Raw genomic sequence first — 20,104 nt, forward strand, 5'->3', positions numbered from 1 at the left:
AATTTTTTGTTTTGTTTTAAGAAATATAATTGCAATTATGTATTTTTATTTTGATTTTTACTTCAAAATAAGGAAATTTTTATTTTTATATTCATTTTGGCATTATTTTTCAATTTTTCTTTTTAATTTTGATTTTTTTTCCTATTTCTATATTGAATTTTACTCTGACTTTTTTATACAGTATAACTTTAATTTCATTCTTGACTTTGTTATTAGTTTTCACTTTTTCTTTGATTTTGTTTTTGACTAATTTTCTTTTTTAATTTCTTACTTTGATTTTGATTTACACTTTTTCTTTGGCATTTTTTGTTGACAAATTTTTTTATTTCATTTTTTACTTTAATTTTCACTTTCGCTTTCATTTTCATTTTATTTCCACTTTGATTTTGCATTTTAACTTTGATTTTGTTATTGTCTTTAGCTTTAATTTTTACTATGAAATTGAATTTCATTTTGATTTTTATTCTAATTTTCATTTTGATATTGATTTTCATTTTAAAATTTACATTTTGATTTACATTTTTATTTTAACTTTTGATTTTGTTAAATTCACATTGATTTTGTTATTATCTTTAACGTTAACTTTGATTCTGACTTTGAATTTGTTATTTCAACTTTGACTTTAATTTTCATTTTAACTTTGACTTTGACTTTGATTTTCATTTTAATTTTGATTTTCATTTTAACTTTGATTTTCACTTTAACTTTGACTTAGATTTTCATTTTAACTTTGATATTCACTTTAACCTTGACTTTGATTTTCATATTAACTTTGATTTTTATTCTCATTTTAACTTTGATTTTCATTTTCATTTTAATTTTGATTTTCACTTTAACTTTGATTTTCATTTTCATTTTAACTTTGATTTTCACTTTAACTTTGACTTTGATTTTTATTTTAACTTTGATTTTCACTTTAACTTTGATTTCGATTTTCATTTCAAATTCGACATTAATTTCCATTGTGATATTGATTTTAATTTTCACTCTAATTTTTATTTTTTTTTTATTTTTAATTCAAATGTGAAAGTAAAATTGAAAGTGAAAGTCAAAAACGAAATGAAAGCTATACTATATCTATTTTGAAAATTTTTCATCAAATTTCATATATATTTTTTTTGCTTTTTAACTTTTAACTTTTGTATTTAAAATTTTTTATTTATTCACATTTTTCTATTTAATTAACAACAAAAATCGAATTCATTGACTCTAATTTAGAGCTGATCATAGAGTAATAATATAAATGACATTTTATTAATATTTTTTTTTGACATTGCGCTATTTTAACAATATTTTTTTTTCGTTTATTTTTATTTTGTTAATAATAAGTATAGTAAAAAGTTAATAGAGAATTTCGCATAACATCAAATAGAAAGAGTATAAAGTGTGTCATGCTTGAATGTAATAAGAGGAGATTAGATATTAAAGTATATTTTTCTTTGTTTACTATATAGGTAAGAGGATGATAGTTATTACAATTATGAATAATTCATAATAATTTCTTTCATTCATTAAGAGTAATAATTTTGCATTCAAAACGTTGATGATTCCTTTAGTAGACTTTTTTTCTCTTTAATACAGTATTTTGAGCACATTCCTCAGGTGTATAATAACCACGCTACACTTTCTTTATAGAGTTGTACCAAAATTTTATACCTCAAAATTTTCATTTATGGCAGTTGCCAAAAAAAAAAATTATTCATTCAAAATTATTTAAGTAAATAATATATTATTTACACCGCAAAAAAACAAATGTTATAATATTATTTAATAAATATTTTAATAAATAATAATATTAATAATTATAGATAATAATAATAATAATAATAATAATAATAATAATAATAATTATAATAATAATAAATAATTATAATAAATAATAATTGTAATAATTATAATAATAATAATAATAAATAATAGTAACGCAGAGCAAAAATGTTGACACTGAAGTGACAAGAGCTCATTTAACACACTAGAGAGAAAAAGAGGCATTTTATTCCCTAGGGTGAAAAGAAGCCGTTTTACTCCCTAGGACAGAAATTATTCACTTTTTTCCCTGGATTTATAAAAATTAAGATAATAATTAAAATTGCATTTTAATCGGCAGTTTTTGCAGTGCTTCAAGTAACAATAATTTTCAAACAAAACAAATGAATTAAATAAAATAATTAGCATAGAAATAAAAATTAAAAGAAAATAATCGGTACAACTCACTAGTTGATGGCACGGGTCCGCCTATGTACAAATACGAAATACCATATACCACATACCATTTAAATACATCACATATTTACCATTTTTTTTGTATTTTTATTTTAGTTTGTTAAATATATTTATATGTATATATATTCTCCATATATATATATATATATTATTAATTTTTTTTCTTTTTGTGACGTGGAGGGACTTGTTTGTACAATTCATGCGTGTCTTCGTTTTACGATTTTTCATTGCTTCGTTTTTATAATAAATCTTTTGACAAGATTTTTTTTTTCTTGTTTCTCATCTCCACATATACAATAATTCTTGACAGCCTCCAGCGCCTCGATGTAATCGCTCTCATAACCCAGAAAATGCAATTTTTTTTTTCATGAAGAATTGAGAGCACCGGAAGTGCTCCCTGTCTTATATACATAAAGAAATGTATACACATATATATATATATATATATATATATTTCTTGACGAAAAAATGAAGAGAGAAAAGAAAAATCGACAAGAAGTTCAGTCATTGACAGGGAGCAAAGAATGTTAATTTTTTAAGCACTTCTGGATTCGATGGGAAGCGATTCTTTTTTTTTACTTATCTACATTGTTGAGATTTTCTTTTTTCTCATTTTTTTTTTTTAAGAATTAGAGTTTATATTTGATAATAATTATATTTTAAGTAGAAACTTAGTTTCCTTAACAAGTGTATTGTCTTAAATGATATGTCTGCTAATTTTGTTTTGCATATTTTCTATATTCCGAGAAATTTTTTCTTTTCTGGAATTAGTATAATAACAAGTCCTATTAATCTCTAGAAACAAACTAGGTATAATAAATATAAAAACTCGAAATTCTTCGTAGATTTCTTATATTAGTAATTTTTTTTAATTAGAGAACACTATATTTATAAGATTTTTTTTAGCGCTGGAGACTGTTTATAGTATACGATTTTCACGTCAATTTTTTATGTACGAAAAAGTTTCTTCCCCCCCCTCTCTCTCTCTCATAAGAAAGTGAAATAAAGGAACTCTCTTCTAGGCGGGAAAAGAAAATTTATTTTCCATAACGGAGACTTTAATTTCACTTTTTTTTTGACCCGTTATTTGAAAAAAAAATTGTGGCCGGACCTTTATTTTCTTAAGGCCATGTGAAAGAAGAAGCCGCACGGGAACAACTTTAACATGCCCTTAATCTTAAATTTTCGCAAAGAGAAATTTTTACAAAAAAAGGTTTTTTTTCCCTCTAATTAAACTTAATAATAGCACATTCGCAGAAATCATCGACGTTCGACATATTCGAAATTCTTTTTTAATTATAGAAAAAAAAGTCACCATATTGTATTAAAGAAAAAAAGAAAATAGTGTGCGTGATATTTAACATTTTTTTTTTTGAGCGTCATTCCCGCGTCACTCACCGCTTATTTTATTTATATATATATATTTTTTTTAATAAGTCGAGAAAAAGTTAGAAAGTTAAAATGTATATAGCGTGATTTATTTTCAATATGGCAAAAGTCGATAAAAAGGAGAGCAGTAACAATGAATAACAATAGTTTTTTTTCATGGTAAAATTACGCAGTGTCTACGATTGGTAAATCTCTTGAATAACAATTTAGTTTTCTTTTCTTTTTTTTTAATAATAGGAAACATTTGATATTTTACATTCTTAAGTTGTTATTTTGAGCCGCATGAAATTTAAAAATTATTTTTACCTTACAATGTACTTATTGGAAAATTTATAAACGAGGAAAACTTATATATCTTAAAATAAAATAATTTAAATACACAACAGTTATGCATGAGATATCACAACCTTTTTTTTTTCTTTAAAACGTTTTGAGGTTATAAATTTTTTTTTGCAGTAGGTGTAACACTCTTATAAAAATATTGTTATCTCAGTGTATTTAAAAAATAGCGACAGAAATATTGTCAATTTGCAAAGTAAAAGGTAATGGACAATTTATTGACAGGATGGAAAATTATATCGGGAGTTGTCGATTTATAATTTTCGATTTTCAATGTTTATTGTAAAAGTGCCTTTACTATGTCCTGACTCGATTCCTGACTCGATTTAACAAAACATAACCTCAAAATTCTGTTTAAGACAAAATGCAATTTTTTTTATTTAAAAAAAAAAAAAAAAAAAAATACAGTTCTGACAGTTGGCACAGCCTAAAGTCATATAAGAAGAAGAATTTTTTAAAAAACATAAACTGTTACATATTTTTATTTTTAAAAAAACGAAAAAAAAATTTTGTGACAAACTCCCAATATTTCTTTTACAATCCATAATCAACTGTTTGCCTCCATTTAAAAAACAGGAGAAAAGAAATCATCAGTGTAATATTTTTCTAAATACTTGAAAAAAAAAATTCTATAACCTTCGAAACGAATATAATCTTGAAAGGATTGCAAAAATTGAGTATAGATCTAGAAATTTCTTTTAAAAATTACAAAAGTGAGAAGATATGAATAATAAAATATATTTATGTGTATTTTATAATATAGAAGAGAGCGAATTTATTTATTGTTTTTGCAAGAGTCTCACCACGTAGACTCCTTGAGTAAGGTAGAAAAAACCAAGCAATGTGTATAATATATATATATACCTATTAATATATAATAAATGTTTGTATATATATAGATCCCTTCTACAACAATCTATATTCTATCTAATTAGCATTAAAATACACTTTTTAGTTGTACGTATAGACATTCAAATATATGTACAAGCATGTACACAGTATTATGTACACGTAGTGATTTTGAAATAAGTTCTTCTTAAACCGATTATATATAATAATAATAATAATAATATTGAGATAATTATCTAGCTCGCATCTCGACATTATTTTTTTTTTTTTTTCTTTTTTTGATTCGTCCGTGAAAACTTGAACAACGAATTTTTTTTTAAATTAATTTTCTTTTTGCGCGTGTTTCTTAGAAAAATCACCGCCTAAAGATATACATAATTTTAAAATACATCCATTTATCTATAATGCAACATTGTGCATTGTTTTTTTTTAATATTCGTGAAATATTCTCAAATTTGTTATTTAGAGTTTTAACAAAAAAAAAGAGAATTTTTTTTCAGACGATCACAACAAATTTTTGCCGCTTTTTCTAACTATTATATGTCTAAATATCTAAATAACGTATTTTTTTCACATAAACGTGCAACAAGTATCAAAACTATTGGCGAATTTTTAAGTATTCGTTTTATCGGGGGAAAAAAAACCATTCGGAGGTATAGATGGTTTTAATTTTTAATGCTTGATGACTCGAGTGCATTTTTTTGTTAGAGCTCTAGGCACAATAGTTTGCATGAGATGAAAAAGGACACAAATTTATTTTTATTCTTTTGTCTTGTGCATTAAGGCCGAAGCAGAATAGTTTTGCGAACGTGAAGCATGAGATAGAAAAAGAAACGAATATATTTCTGTTCTTTTTTGAACTCAGGCTTTACGTACGCGAAGCAATTGTGCTCAGGCCTTAAGTTTCGTTGTTCATGAAGTTATTGTGCTTGGGGCTTTACTTCACACGAACTATTCCCGGTGATTCCCAGTAATTCCCAACGAAAGTGAACAAGACGCACAACACGAGGTGAGTACTTCGAGAAATATTTGTAGGTTAGAAAGATAATTCAGTTTGATTTTTAAAACATTTGATTATTTTATTCAAATAGACCTTTTCATTTAAGACCGGAAGTTGAAGCTACGCCATGACAGCCGGCGCGATTTGAAAATTTTCGAGCAACTTTGTGTCAGAATGTATATTGTGCTAATAACAATTCAAATAAAAAACTCGATGAAAATGATATTCCAGAAGCAAAATTAATGTTTGAACAGGTAGAGAAAAATACTGTCTGTCAATTAAAAATATGGTTATAAAGCCGAAGTCAGTGTTTAAAGGGTAAAAAAGTCTATATTGTTTACATGTAAATAAGGTTATGTTATGTTATGAACATAACCTTACCCAAAGGTCTCATTTTCGATATACTTGACAAGTTTTGCAATTACTTCGAATATTTTCATTCCTAATATTTCATTTTCTAAATGTTAAAAGGTTTTCGGAAAGAAATAAAGTAATAATTTTCAGTCAAATAAGACTTGCAACGAGTATCACTTTTGCAATTCCCAAAACAACATTTCTTTTGTGCATCAATTTTTTTCCTTTGTGGATTATTTTTCTCAGGGATACTGCTCATTTTTAATACACGCTAATTTTTTTTTTTCTACATTTATTAGTAATATTTTTTAATTACTTTTCACTATTGGCACTGTGCATTTTGTACAAAAAGTGCTCGAAACTTTGTCGGAAGTTCTATATATATTCCGCGCTTGCGCAGTACAGATTCCTTCCTTAAATGAAAAGGTCTATAAATCCTTTTTTAATTAATGTTGAAAAAATAAGTATTTTTTTAGGTTAGGGAATCAAAAGTTTGAAAAAGTTTTTTTTTCCAAAGTATTATTAGTTCAAAAATTTGTTCCAAAGAATAAAAAAAAATAATGCAAAGTTTGCATTTAGTTAGAGTAAAACAATAAACTTTAGGAAGACACAAAAGGATCGTTTAGGAGTAACAAATAAATTATTTTCGGAAGAAAAGAGTATTGTCAAGCACATGATGCATATTTTGAGGTTATTTTCAAATAAAATATTTCCTTTGAAAGATTTTTGAAATACCCGATTGGCTTTTTTTCTCAGATAATGGAATAATTATACGCTGCAAGTTTTGAAAAGAAAATATGAAAAGTGTATACATATATATATAAACAAACAAAAAAATCGAAAGAACGATAAAAAGACGCAACAGGTAACAGAGTAATTTATCTTGTGGCACATTCTTAGATGATCTCACATACTATAAGAGGACTTAGAGACGATATGCGCGATTTTTTTTTCTCAATATAATAATAATAATCATGCGGAACAATTGAAACATGCTAGAATCGTCGCATTTTTTAAATTTATATTCTTCTGTGTGTATTTTTGTGTGTGTGATCTTGTTCCTTAGGCCATTTGAAACTCGATGTGCCTTCAAGGTGACCTCGAAGTCGCCCACTTCAATTTCTTTTTTTTAATCATTTTTCTACGTAAATTTTTTTTTTTCAATGACCAGAACGCCATACCCTGTTTACGCGCTAAACAGGAATCTCTTCGAATTTTGCGCTACCTTATAGATTTTTCTAAATACTTATGAAATTATTTAGTTTTGCTTTTGCAGTTTATTTTTTTCTTGTCTTTCCTTAAGGATTGGCACAGATTTTAGGTTATATTCTTTTATTTTGAGGAAGTTTTGTCTCTTCCTTTTTTTTTGGGGGGGGCAGCAGAAACACGGTCGCGATTTATAAAAAAATCTTGTCCAGTGGACGTTTCTACCTTATCATAACAGCCTGTATTAAAGGTAACATTAGTTCCATTGGGCCTGAAGTCTTGGACTATGGAGGCCTTAGTCTCGTGGGGTTGTGCCATAATTGAGTCGAGTTTTGAATACTGCTCTCGCAGCCATTGAAGTTTTGAGGTAGGGTATTGCCCTGGGTCTGCTGATGCAAATTCTGCTGCAAGCCCTGCGTATTTTGTGAATTTTGACTTGTATTATGATGATTTTGATTTGGCCTCTTAGATTCCTGTGCCGTTGAATCTGGACAGGGCAACGGCCGATGTGATTTCATGTGGGCACTTCTGCTTTTCACTTTGTTGAAAACTCTACAAAAAGAAGAAGAAAGAGAAAATAAAACACCGAACTTTTAATGATTATACTTTTGTATAAAAAAAAAACGTTGAGGAAAAAGAGAATACAGTTAACTGTCAAATGTTTTCTGATTGGCTAGCAATATTGCCAACCAATCAGAAAACATTTGACTCTTTCTGCAAAACTGTAATTGTCATTTTTTCCCCCTTCGTTCTTCCTTTAGGAAACATTACCATAAAATGTGTGCTCTTTAAAAGAAAAGCTCTCCTGGCAATAGTAATTAAGCTAAGTTTCAAATGGTGTGATAACAAAGTTAAACAACATCAAATAAACATTAAAACTACAAAAGCGCAGAAGCTAAATTTTAGACAGAGTAACGAGCATTAGTAATTAGCAATTAGTAGGAAAAGTTTCTAAGGCGATAGTTTTTTCATTCTCTTTATGAATTTTAAAATTTTTGGCATACTGCAAATAAAATTAAAACAAAAAATAGCAAAGAATATAATTTTTTTCATATTAAGACAAAAAATCAATTGCGGTACAGGTTAGAAATGTCAGATTCGTTATACAGGTAACTGCTTGTAAGCCATGTTTTTTAAAAGTAGGACAGCATATATGCAGTTGCCTGTATTACGAACCAATAAACTTTCAAGAAAGCTACCCAACCCTGCTTTCTTAATCTCTGAATTTCTCTGTCCCCCAATAAATTTTTCCCCTTCTACGCCAACATTATTAGTGTAACGTCAAACATCCAAATCTTCATTTTATATTTCTAAAAAAAGATTTGATAGAAGGTGTAAATTTTTTTCAAAGAGTTTGTAGTTTCAGTATACACGATATACTAATCTCTACTTGCAAAAAAAAATCCCCTTTTCCGAAAACGTATATATTTTTGGACATAACTCCCCCTCCCCACTTATATCGACAAAATGTGAATAAACACGAGAAAAAAAAATGATCGTTGACTTAGAGATTAGAAGACTTACTTCCCGCAAATCTTGCAGGGGTAGTGAAGTGGGGTGGGCACGGGTAGATGTTGCTCAGAACTAGTGTGAGTTTGTGAGTTGGTGTTGACTGTGGCGTGGCAAGTTTTGCCGACTTTGGCGGTTTGGGTGCTTCCGGCCTGCATCATTACTGTTACACTTCCGCTAAAGCTCTGACAACACAAAGAAAACACAAAGCCAAAATAAACGACAACACAAACAAACAAATGACAACGACACAATTCAAATGTCTTTTTAATTAAAAAACACAAAAAACTTTACAAGGCAACATTATATTAGAAAATAATAATAATAATTCTTTGAGAAAAATAAAATGAACTGACTCGAATGCAAAATTGTACGATAAAAAAAAGGACATGCGACATTTAATTAGGTTTCACATATGTAACATCGTGTAGAGTGAGTTACAATCCTTAAAAAAAAAGAAAATAGATAAGTTTCGATAGGATAGTTTCTTATTTTTTTTTTTTTTAGAAATATACAAATTGTCGTTAGTTGAAAACTACACATTTAGGGGAATTTTTGCTTTTTCTCGTAAACTCACCTCTGGACAGTCGTAGGCGAATAACCTTAATTCACCATCACTTGTTGTTAAAGTTGCTGAACTTTCCCTTTCGTTTGTCTGTAACTGAAAAAAAAATTTTATTTACAAATCTTAGCGTTATTTTAACTGTAAATTGACCATTATTTTTCAAAGCGCATGCGCGATCGATCTTAAGGCCAATGCACAACTGCTTCACAAACGCAAAGCATTGGTTAGAAAAGGACAGAGTTATATTTTTGTCCTTTTCTACCTCATGCGTCTCGTTCGCGAATCTTTTGTGTGTTAGCCTTTATCCAAAATTCGGATTATTGGGAAAAAAAAGGATTTACTTTGATACAGGTAGCTGCTTATATGCTGTCTTTCCGGTTTGCACACCAGTAAAAAAGCATAGCCTTTCTACTATTGTGTTATTAGTTCATGGTTAAATAATGTTAGCCATGAACTAATAAGTTGTAATAGAAATGCTACAGTTTTCAAAAAAAGTGTACAGACTGGCTATCTATTAAATGGAATATTTTTCTTACCAATGTTCGATGCAGAATTGATTTCTCTTCACTGAAATCCATTTCGGTGACGGAAGCAATTGCATCGCGAAGCTCCTTGGTGTCTTTAAAGTCTTTGTCTTTAATTTCAATTTTGATCTTTGGTTTTCCATGACGTGCCCGTAGCCTTTTGTACTCATCGGGACAGAGTCTTTTCCAGAGGTAGTAGAATTGCACGCATTGTTTCGTGGACTTACTTCCAATATCCCGTGAAATTCCGGAGAAGTCCTTGTTGTACTTTAACAGGCCTTGATAAAACATATCCATTTCATGGGGTGTCCAACGGTCAGATTCGTGACACACGTAACTAAGTAGAGGATGATCGGCTGGTAATGATGACGTTGGTCTCATCAGTTTCAGCATCGCCTCCTATTTTAATAAGTGGACATATTAGAATTCAGTTATCCAACGATATTGTGGAAATGCCTTTACGATCTACAAGTAACTGCCTATATGCTGTCCTGACGGTTTGTCCTATTTAAAAAGTGTGCAAACCGTTAAGACAGCTTTTCTACTATAATGTTATTAGTTCATGGCAAAGTGTATAATGTTAGCCATGAACTAATAAGGTTCTAATAAAAAAGCTACGGTTTTTAAGGTACCGTCCCTTGATGGCGTGAAAGCGTCGGCGTAAAGCGTAAACCATGTGAAAGAGTGAGAACGTGATATCTGTTCATCTCTTTCTATCGCACGATATCTGCTTTACGCCGACGCTTTTACGCGGTCATGGGACGGTACCTTTAGAAAAGTGAACAAACCGGAAGGACAGCATATAATTGCCTGTAATTGTAAAAGTAACTTACGCGAATATTTCCTCTGCACATGTGTAGAAGATGGAGGGCATATTCTTTGTTTCTCCCACCGCCTGGAACAGCAGCACAACACGCGAACTGAAGATACATCTCCACTGAAACATGAAAATTCTGTTGTAAAACCGAGGGAAATCACTTTTTCATTAACACGAACTGTTCCTAACGAAAGTACAAAAAATAATTAGAAATTTCCACCTACATTCATTTTCGGTGAGTACTCCATTTATACCAGGATCCCAAAGTAGATGATCGGCTTCTTGAACGCCCCGTCCTTTATCGCCATCACAGCCAAATGCTGGAATCGTCGCTTGATATCGTGTTCCAATATTAATTCTAGGCGGTGGACCATCATTCCCTTGTGAATCGTCGGAACTAAAATCCGAGTCCCTCTCGTATTGATGTAATCTAGCGTACAATCCAGGTCCGGATCTTGACGGATTTAAAATTGGTGGCGGAGTGTAACTACTGTCCCAATGTCGATCACAAGCTCTTCTTAATCGCGATGGATATGAATGTGAACTACTCAATCCTTGACTATCGAGCCTCGGCCTCTTTCGACAATGTCTCGCTGGACTTTCAGTTGAAACACTACTTGGACTTAGAAAAACGTCCTCATCAAATTCCTCCTTTATCTGTTCAACTGGAATTGGTAAACTATTTGCTTTATGCTTCAAATTCTTTTGATTTGAATGAATTAAAAATTTGGCTGGATTTATTGCTTGCTGATGCACTTGTCCTTGAAATTGATTATTCAATCCTGGACTACCAATTAAATTGCCTTCAATTTTTGGATTTACGGGTCGGATTTCTTGTCTGAATGTTAAAGCCGGACTTAGTGCACCAGCTTGAACGAAGACGTTCGCCTTTTGAAGACCGGCAGTTTGAATGAGTTTGAATTCACCATTATTGTCAACGACAATACCAGCGAGACTTCCATTACCAAGACCAAAGTCCATGAGATTTTGACTTGTGATGAGTTTGTAGGATTGAAATTCAACTTTCCGCCGGCCGGTGAAATCTTTTGGACTTGATGACAGTAGGGGATCTTCAGAGTTGGGCATCATTTGATTTTGTAGGTGATGGGGCGAGACGGGAAAATTGGAATTAAAGTTTCCTGGTCCTGGAGATGAGACTGAGGAGGGTGGAGGACTTGGTAGTGGAGAATGGGGATTTGGTGAACCGGAACCATAAAGATTGGCATCAGCTTCCGATTCACCGGGAAGAACTTCGCTGAGAGCTTCCTCAACTGCTTCGGCGGAAGACATTGTTGTGGTGTAGAATGCAGCAGACAGAGGTGACGAAACAGGACGAACGGCTTCGGGATCTTCTTGTGGACTCAAGAGAGGTAGTGTTCCTGATAGAAGACCCTCTTGACTAGCCGGTGGAGTAGGATAAGTGAAACTTGGACTATCGTGTCGTGTTAGTGGCGAAGGTAAAGGCGATTGTGTCGCTAATGTGTGCGGACTCTCTGTAAATTGCGCTCCGTAGGTGCTAAATTCAGCGAGTGAATCAGGAAGCGGTGAATTGACCAGTGCCTGAAGATCAGGATTCACTGTATGTTGAGACGAGAATCGATCTTCGAGCGCAATGTCCTGTAATTGTTCATTCGACGCCTGTTCCTGAAGTAGGCCGCTTGTTTGAAACTGCATAAAAGAAAACACAGTCTTATTACAAAGCTTTCTTCTCTCTCTTCCTTTACAACATGTATCTAAAAGGATTAAGAACTCTATCCTTAAAACTAAATCTCTCAAAGGCGAGTTGTTCCGGAAGTAGTAAAGTTTAGTATAAAGTTTAACAAAATTCCAAAGTAGGAATCTGAACTTAAAGACAAACAAAACTCAGAATCTAGGGAATTCACAAGGGACTTTTAAAATTTCCCCGTGAGTGGAAATGGAAGTTCAGGTTTTTCAAGCGAGTACGACGTCAAGTATTCAGATAATTTCCTTTATTAGATTCCACAGCGTTGGCTCTGTCCGCGCCATAATTGAAACTAAAACGTTTCCAACGCTCGATGCGGAATGCATAATGAGATGAGGGCTAATTTGAGTGTCAAAGGATCTTGAATATCGTGTCTTAATATGCGACTGGAACATGCAAATGTCCTTTCTCTTTTTTATCTGAACTTAGTCTTCTTATCGCGAAAGAAAAAAGATTTCTAGAAAGTTTAAAAGAAAAATTAAAACCCCAATTATCTTTACTCTTCACTTTAAGCTGATCTGCACAGAGAAACTAATTGCACAGGTTCTTTTTTTTAAAAAGGAATTTTAAGCATCGATTTTACCTGAATTGAATCCAGTTGTGTTGCGTGAAGTAATACATTGTCTGGAACGGCTGTAACTTGTTGAAATACCTCGTCTTGTAAACTAGGACTAAAATAACCACCATCCTCCGAATATCCACTAGTCATTGCAAAATTATCCGTAACTCCAGTTTGTATTTGGGTTTGATTTTGATTTGATGTTGAATTATTCGCTGTCGTTTGAACTGGCGATTGATAAGCAAGCTGTACTCTCTGACCAGGATCAGATGTTGCTCTCTTAACAGCCATTTTTGTCGTTCCCTGTCAATAGAATTACTAATTAGACAAAGTTTTTAAAATATTACCGTAAAAAGAAAATTAGGTAAGAAAACTTTTTAACCTTTAGAATTAAATCAGCGAGTGCTTGTGCTTGAGCTTGTGTCTGTGCTTCTTGAAGTTGTTTTTGTACCGAAACATGTCCGGTAATTGTGACATTGGGTTGACGAAAATGATCACCATCCGATAATCTTCTTGTTTTCTCACCACTTGCAAGTGGTGGTGGTGCAGGTACAGCGAAATTTGGTTTTCCCACATGTGACGTTGAATTATCGGGATTATTAAATGCTGAAGCATTTGACCTCGTTTGAGCTGCATTTGCATCTGATGCTGTAAAACGGAAAAATTTGATAAAAATTTTTACCCTAAAAGTATTTGATAAAAAAAAAGTAAACAGTCTCTATCATTTTTCAGAATATTTTTTTATTAATTGAGCATTTTGTATCGGTTGAACGCCTCTGCATGATTAAATCGCGCAGGAAATCGAGGGGGGCGATTTGAAATTTTCAGTCGAATGATTCGTTCCGAAAATACTTGGATACGCAGTCAAATGAACAACGGATGAACGGTCGCATGAACTAACGAGCAGTGGTTCATTCATTTTTCAATCAGAACGTCAACGAGCGAGAAGTTAGGCGGGAATCTACGTCTGGAAGAGGGAAAATGGTATATAAAATGAAAATGGAAATGAGAGGAAAGGAGTCTTTTCTCTTTGTGACGATTGAAACATTGTGTATATATATACGAGGAAAAAAAAAACCTAAATTCACTGACCTCAAAAACTTCTCGTTATAATTTCCTTCTTCCAAATAATATTTCCCCTCATCTAATTGAAAGATACCGGAAATAATATTCAATGAAATGTTTCTCTCTACTCTTTTATATAGTTAATTAAAACTAATTAATTAGGTTAACCATTCTGAAGACTCGAATTTTCATTTCGACAAAATGAAAGTTTCCTTTTATGTTGACAATCATCTCGTAAAAGAAGAAGAATCAATAGAGTATTGTTCGAGACTTTTCATTAATCTCCATTTATCGAGCTGAAATTTTAACTCTCTTTTTTTGATTTGTCTAAACTTTGAAAGTTTGAATAGTTGCTCTTCAAAGAAATGATAATGCAACGTTAGAAAAAAAAGTGTCCAACAATATTTCCCAATGGAGAAAAAGGGCAATTTGTACCCCGGTAATTGTGATTTGTTTTCCCCGCAAAAGGAAACAAATTGATTGTTGTGGCTATAAATTGGTAGTGGCAATCAATTTTCAATTTTTCTGGTGACGCTACTTTTTTTCAACGACAGTCAAAAGAAATTGAGATATGAAATAAAAAACTTTATGAATGTTTTCCTTTTGTAAAAACTAATTGATTATGTTTCTTTCTTCTCTCAAATCGAAACATTTGCGAATTTTCTATCAACTTTAGAAAATACGTGATGAGAATGCAAAAATGTTTTCTTAACTTAGAAAAGTGGAAGTTTTGAGGAAAAAGTGAATTTACAATTATCGAGTGTCTCTTTTTTTCTATTCTAAAATGGATAAAATGTAAAAGAAGGAGTTGTGAGGGGAGTATTTTTCGCGTGCTCTACATAACTTCATGCTATCACATCTATGGACTGCCGATCGCCGCTCCCTATGATTTATGGGTCGAGCATGCCAGAATATTTCTCGCATTGTCCACGTAGCGGTGATAAATCAAAGCAAGAGGGAGCGCCACGAGCGCTTTTGTAACAAAGTGCACGTCGTTAACGATTTATGCGAGGATACTCTCTGCGTCGTTCTCCATTTTCATCCCTCCGGGCTTTGAATCTTCCACTGCTTTTCGTTATACTGAAATTCTGAAAAGCTCCGCAAAATTTTCCCAACCGAAACAACAAATGACAAAAGTCCTTCAAAACTCTTCACGATAAACGTGTAAAGCAAGAGAGAGAGAGAGGGAAAGAGAGGAAGGGAGGAAAAAGGGAGAATCAATGTATACAAATACAAACAAATACATAAACTTGTCTTATGTTTAAACGAATCATTCACACAGGAAACAAACGCAATGGAATTGTTGTTTGGATTTTACTTTAATTTCCGCTTTTGCGTTATATGTTGTGTGAGGAATTGAAAAACACTTAACATCCGTGGTCCAATGAAAGAAAAACAATTTTTCAAAATTAATGTTTACAGACATTGTGTAATCATAAAATTTTTATTTTACAATTCGATTCAATGATGTAAAGTTTCGTGTGCAAAATGCTTTCTTTATTTTCACTCCTCTTTACATAAATTTCTAATTGGGAAGTAATGTAACCTGACTATTAGAATAACAACAACTGAAGATGCAAACAAACTTCCGATAATTCCGATGAATGTACGGATTTTGGATAGTTTGGGTCCCAATTCCCAGTCCCCTTTTTCCGGTGAATTTCTGAGCTATAACATAACTTAACTATTAGATGAATTTCAGTAAAGATGACAACAAATTTCATTAATACAATTACCGGTTTTGGATGGTTTTTGGTTCCAATTCGTATTCCCCTTTTTAGGTGAATTTCTGAGCTAACTATATTGTGACTAATTAACTCTATTACTGATTCCAACATAATTCCGATGCAATTACAGATTTTGGATAGTTTGGACACCAATTCCCCTCTTTTTAGGTGAATTAACTACATTAAAGATGCAAACAAATTTTCATTAATACAATTACCGGTTTTTGGTAATTTTAGGTCCCAAATCCGTATCGCCCTTTCTAGTCAAATTTCTGAGGTAACGAAATCCAATGAGAAATCTACTGAAAATCGATGAAATTCTACCGGATGAAATCTCCAAAAGGCGCTTTTCGGTGTCGAACCTAAGAAGAAGGAAAAGAAAAAAGCACTTCCAAAAAAATGGAATGAAACGATGACTGATCCATGAAAACCCCATAACACCAAGATGAAGGGAAATACGATGAGAGTTTCAAAAATGATGATGGGAATCGCTGAAGGAAAGACGTATGTTGACGTTTTGGGAGAACTTTGTAAGGAGATAAATCCAAAGAATCCAAATTCGAGTTGTCGTTGCATAAAGGAAAGTGAACTAACGAACGGTATTGATGCTTATGTTTCAATTATTATTTTAAAGTCCCGGTCGCAAAGTATTTAGAAAAAATAATAAAAATTGGACATATAGAAAACCAAAACTCAACATATTCTCAACTTTCACCGAAAGCAGAGCGAAATCATCAAATTACCATTATCGCTTTTTGATATCCCTCCATCATCGTAATAACCAAATAATAATACCATAAAAACTCACCAGTGGTTCTTTTCTGAATAATTTTCTCCTCGATCAACGCTCGTACACTGACGGACGCTGTTTGAAGCGGTGGTCCAACGACCTCCTTCTTCTCACTCTTCTTATTCTCAGAGTCCTGGAAAAAAAGCAAACAAAATTGAAATTACATTTGACGTCAAAATTCCTTCACTACCATAATATATTATATAAATGACGAGAGATAGTGATGAAATAGAAGACTTGAAATCAGCAGGTCGTTCTAAATTAGAAGGAAAGATAGTTAATTGATACGTAGGAGATAAGCGGCCTGTTAGTTAATCACTAAGCGGAGCTAATTGAGGCACCATTCGATTATCCGTTGATGGAATCTCTGGCGTGTGTGATACTCGTTGGATGGTGGAGGGGGTGAGAAGGAGGGTAAAGGAGTGAATATGGGGTGGGTATGGAGGGGTAGTGAAAACCAACTCCCTGCGTGCCAGGACCTGCTTCGTTGTCTAACACTAATGGCACACGAAGGTGGTCCCCCCCCCAATCGGGATGACTCGCGAACCTCAATTTCCTACGTCAAACTTCGATATATCACGTTCTAAATTGAACTCGCTCTTTGACGCGACATTCGCGTTATGAATATTGATTGGTCCCTTAATGTCTAACCATTGATTTTGCACATCTAACATTTCATTTCTTACACTCCACCTCGATCACTTGTCAATTCTCACATATGACATATGTTCTAGTTTCAAGCAATTATTTCAATGCTATTAGTAGTAATTAACATTCTAGAATATTGATTTATCATCATCATCATCATCTGGACGAAATCTGGTATGTCGCCTTCCTTCACAATCCTTACAGACTTCTGTCAACTTGGATAGTATTTTGAGAGCAATTAAATATTTTTCCCGAACTGTCTGACAATTATTTTGCTATGACTGAAAAAATGTCAGCCATCATTCTAATTCAGTAGCAAATGTTTGCATTAACGAACTTTCTGATCGAATTGAGAGAAAGAGGAATCTTGTGTTATTAAATCTCCCTGAAGATGACACTTTGTCAAAGATGGTAGCGATGGTAGTGCTTTGAAATATAAAGAGTTCAGAATGATTCAATCTGCATAATGGAGATGAAAGTGTGAGACAATGTTTGCACTGATTGTGAGTGTTTCTCCATTCTTGTTGAATTTTGTTGAGTGAGAGAAAGAGAAAGATGATGCTCTAAAAGCAAAAGAGCTTGTTAATGGGTTCATTTCGATTCGATCATCGCCTTATCTTTTTCCATCTCTGTCTTTCTCTTTCTCTATTCAACTCACTTTGTCGTCACCCATACCGCTCCCATACCCATGCCACTGAAAACCCTTTTCCAATTCCTTGGAGAAAAACTTTCATTCCTGCACAAATCAGATGAAAGAAGAAACTTTTCTCGACGAGTCTTTTTAGAACATTTTTTTCCTCCTCTTCCTTTTCTATAAACGTCGCAGTAGCATGCCTCTGGTGTTCGTTAAGACATTTTTAATCAGCGTTGAACCAGCAGAATCGGCTGCCTGGAAAATCGCTGATCTTTCCCTTTTATATTTAGCAGTTGCATTCAGACACACTATGACCTCGTTAAGTTTTTCTGAAACGTTCACATAAAAGGGCCTTTTCATTTGAAAATTTATTTTAGTTTCCTCGTCATAATTTGTTCTTGATTTGCTCTTTTCAATAGATAGAAAAAGCTTTCGTAGAAAATTTGTTCATAATTAGATGATGATTTGTGTTCTATTCTTTTTTGTTTTAATTGGCGGAAATTTGTTTCTATTTTAATTAATCCTTTTCGAAACAAATGTATTTTAGACTTTGTAATAAACAAGAGGAGATTAAAATTTGAAAATTCGGATATTATAACAAATAATGTTCTTTTGCTTGAATTTCATTGAGTTCCATTAACACTTGTTGCAGCTTCAATATTGAGAGAATTTAGAAAGTCTAGAGAGTACTAAACCTTTGATGATGAATCTAGGTAAATTATTGACTGCGTAACCTCAACAACCAAGGAGCAATTAGTAACTTTTTGAAGGAAAGGATTTCCACTAGAATCACCGAAAACAAATATTTTGACTTCTATTTCAAACGTTTGGGATTTGTTACAAAAAATAACTCATAAAAAAAATTTTTTTCTCCGCTAAAGAAATATTCTCTCTGCAAAGGGGAAATAAAAGTGACTTTACCTTTTTGAAGTAGCCACCATGTAGTCTCATGTGACCGTTTAGAGCCGGTATATTTTTGAATTTCCGATGGCACAAATTGCATTCAACCGGTTTTGGTTCAGTCTGGGACTTGTTTGATGCTGACACAGTACCGGGAGACGATGAATTCCCAGATGACGGACTTCCTTTCCCTCCATTTCCGCTTCCGGGAGAATTTGCCTGCTGCTGTTGTTGAACTTGCTGTTGTGCTTGCTGCTGTTGTTGCTGAAAAATAAAGCAGAAAAAAAGGAAATGACAATATTTTCTTTTTAGAATTCTTTGGTAACAGGAAAAATATATTGAACAAAATTCAATCGTCATTTTTGAATTGTAAAATGTTGTTTATTTTTCAATCTATAAAAGAGACGGTCTTGGAATGAAGAAAATAAAAGTTGAGTGCCTAGTGTAAAAAGTAAATCGTACAATTCTCTTTCTAGTATTCCAATTGCCGGCACTTTCATCACATCTACGTTTTTCTTATTTAGACGAGACTGTCTTTTCAGGTCAGTGGTCATTTCAAATAGAAGTTGTTTTTCAACGATATGCTGACAATTTTTGACCGGAAACAATTTCAATTGGGAAAATTGTTCTCTATGTTTAACGTAAGTATATATATGCGGACAATAAAGAAAAGTTACCTTTTTGAGACATAACATGATTATATTTAATTACTTTCGCATTATGTTTTTTGTAAACGATGAGAAATAAGGATGCAGTGATTTTTTTCGGTGCAGACTTGGTTTAATATGCAGACTTGGGTAGTAATTTTTTTCTCCAATTTCAAGCAAGAAATCAGCGTTTCTGTTCTTATCGTTCGAGTGAAATTTCTCAGCCGCGTGACTCCGCCTTTGTCTTGATGGTCTGGAATGGGAAAATTCGAAGCCTCTACGTGCAAGCACAACGTGTCCCTTACAGGCAAGAAGAGGGAAAATTACGACGCTGCATGGTTCTCGATCTGTAGTTAGCAGTTTCTCTCCAATGAAGTTCCAGCATTCCTTACACAATACGAGTGTGCTGAGAGGAGACTCCTTCTCATCTACCTCTCATACTATATAGCAAACCCCAATCCCCCATTTCCTTCTTCTTCTTCATCCTCTCCTCATGGCAAAACGTGTTCGGGTAAAGACTCTCCTTCCTCGAAGTTGGAATTTCGCGTTCTACATTGCCATATTATTATCGTTCGCTATTTCCAGTAAGTTTCAAGGTGTAATTTCTCCGAATGTTAAGCCGGAAGACGCGCAGGG

At 32.6% G+C, this 20,104-nt stretch overlaps 1 protein-coding gene across 6 annotated transcripts in view; it reads right to left on the reverse strand.

Moving 5' to 3' along the window:
• Window positions 1-1,867: 1,867 nt before the first annotated feature.
• LOC122512820 overlaps window positions 1,868-20,104 on the reverse strand; it is a 415,571-nt gene continuing 397,334 nt past the window's right edge. For 5 of the 6 annotated variants that reach the window (XM_043628901.1, XM_043628916.1, XM_043628909.1 and 2 more), the window contains 10 exons: window positions 18,843-19,085; window positions 16,658-16,772; window positions 13,440-13,705; window positions 13,082-13,360; window positions 11,000-12,443; window positions 10,792-10,895; window positions 9,971-10,357; window positions 9,447-9,530; window positions 8,885-9,054; window positions 1,868-7,912 (listed from right to left, as the gene is read on the reverse strand). In XM_043628901.1, the coding sequence (XP_043484836.1) occupies window positions 7,645-7,912; window positions 8,885-9,054; window positions 9,447-9,530; window positions 9,971-10,357; window positions 10,792-10,895; window positions 11,000-12,443; window positions 13,082-13,360; window positions 13,440-13,705; window positions 16,658-16,772; window positions 18,843-19,085 (3,360 nt within the window). In that variant the 3' untranslated portion in view covers window positions 1,868-7,644. The remainder of the gene's footprint in view (window positions 7,913-8,884; window positions 9,055-9,446; window positions 9,531-9,970; window positions 10,358-10,791; window positions 10,896-10,999; window positions 12,444-13,081; window positions 13,361-13,439; window positions 13,706-16,657; window positions 16,773-18,842; window positions 19,086-20,104) is intronic. The other variant, XM_043628944.1, reaches the window with a different exon arrangement.

The sequence above is a fragment of the Leptopilina heterotoma genome, unplaced genomic scaffold, assembly GCF_015476425.1.
Source record: "Leptopilina heterotoma isolate Lh14 unplaced genomic scaffold, ASM1547642v1 Lhet_1, whole genome shotgun sequence".
In the NCBI taxonomy this organism is placed as follows: Eukaryota; Metazoa; Arthropoda; class Insecta; order Hymenoptera; family Figitidae; genus Leptopilina; species Leptopilina heterotoma.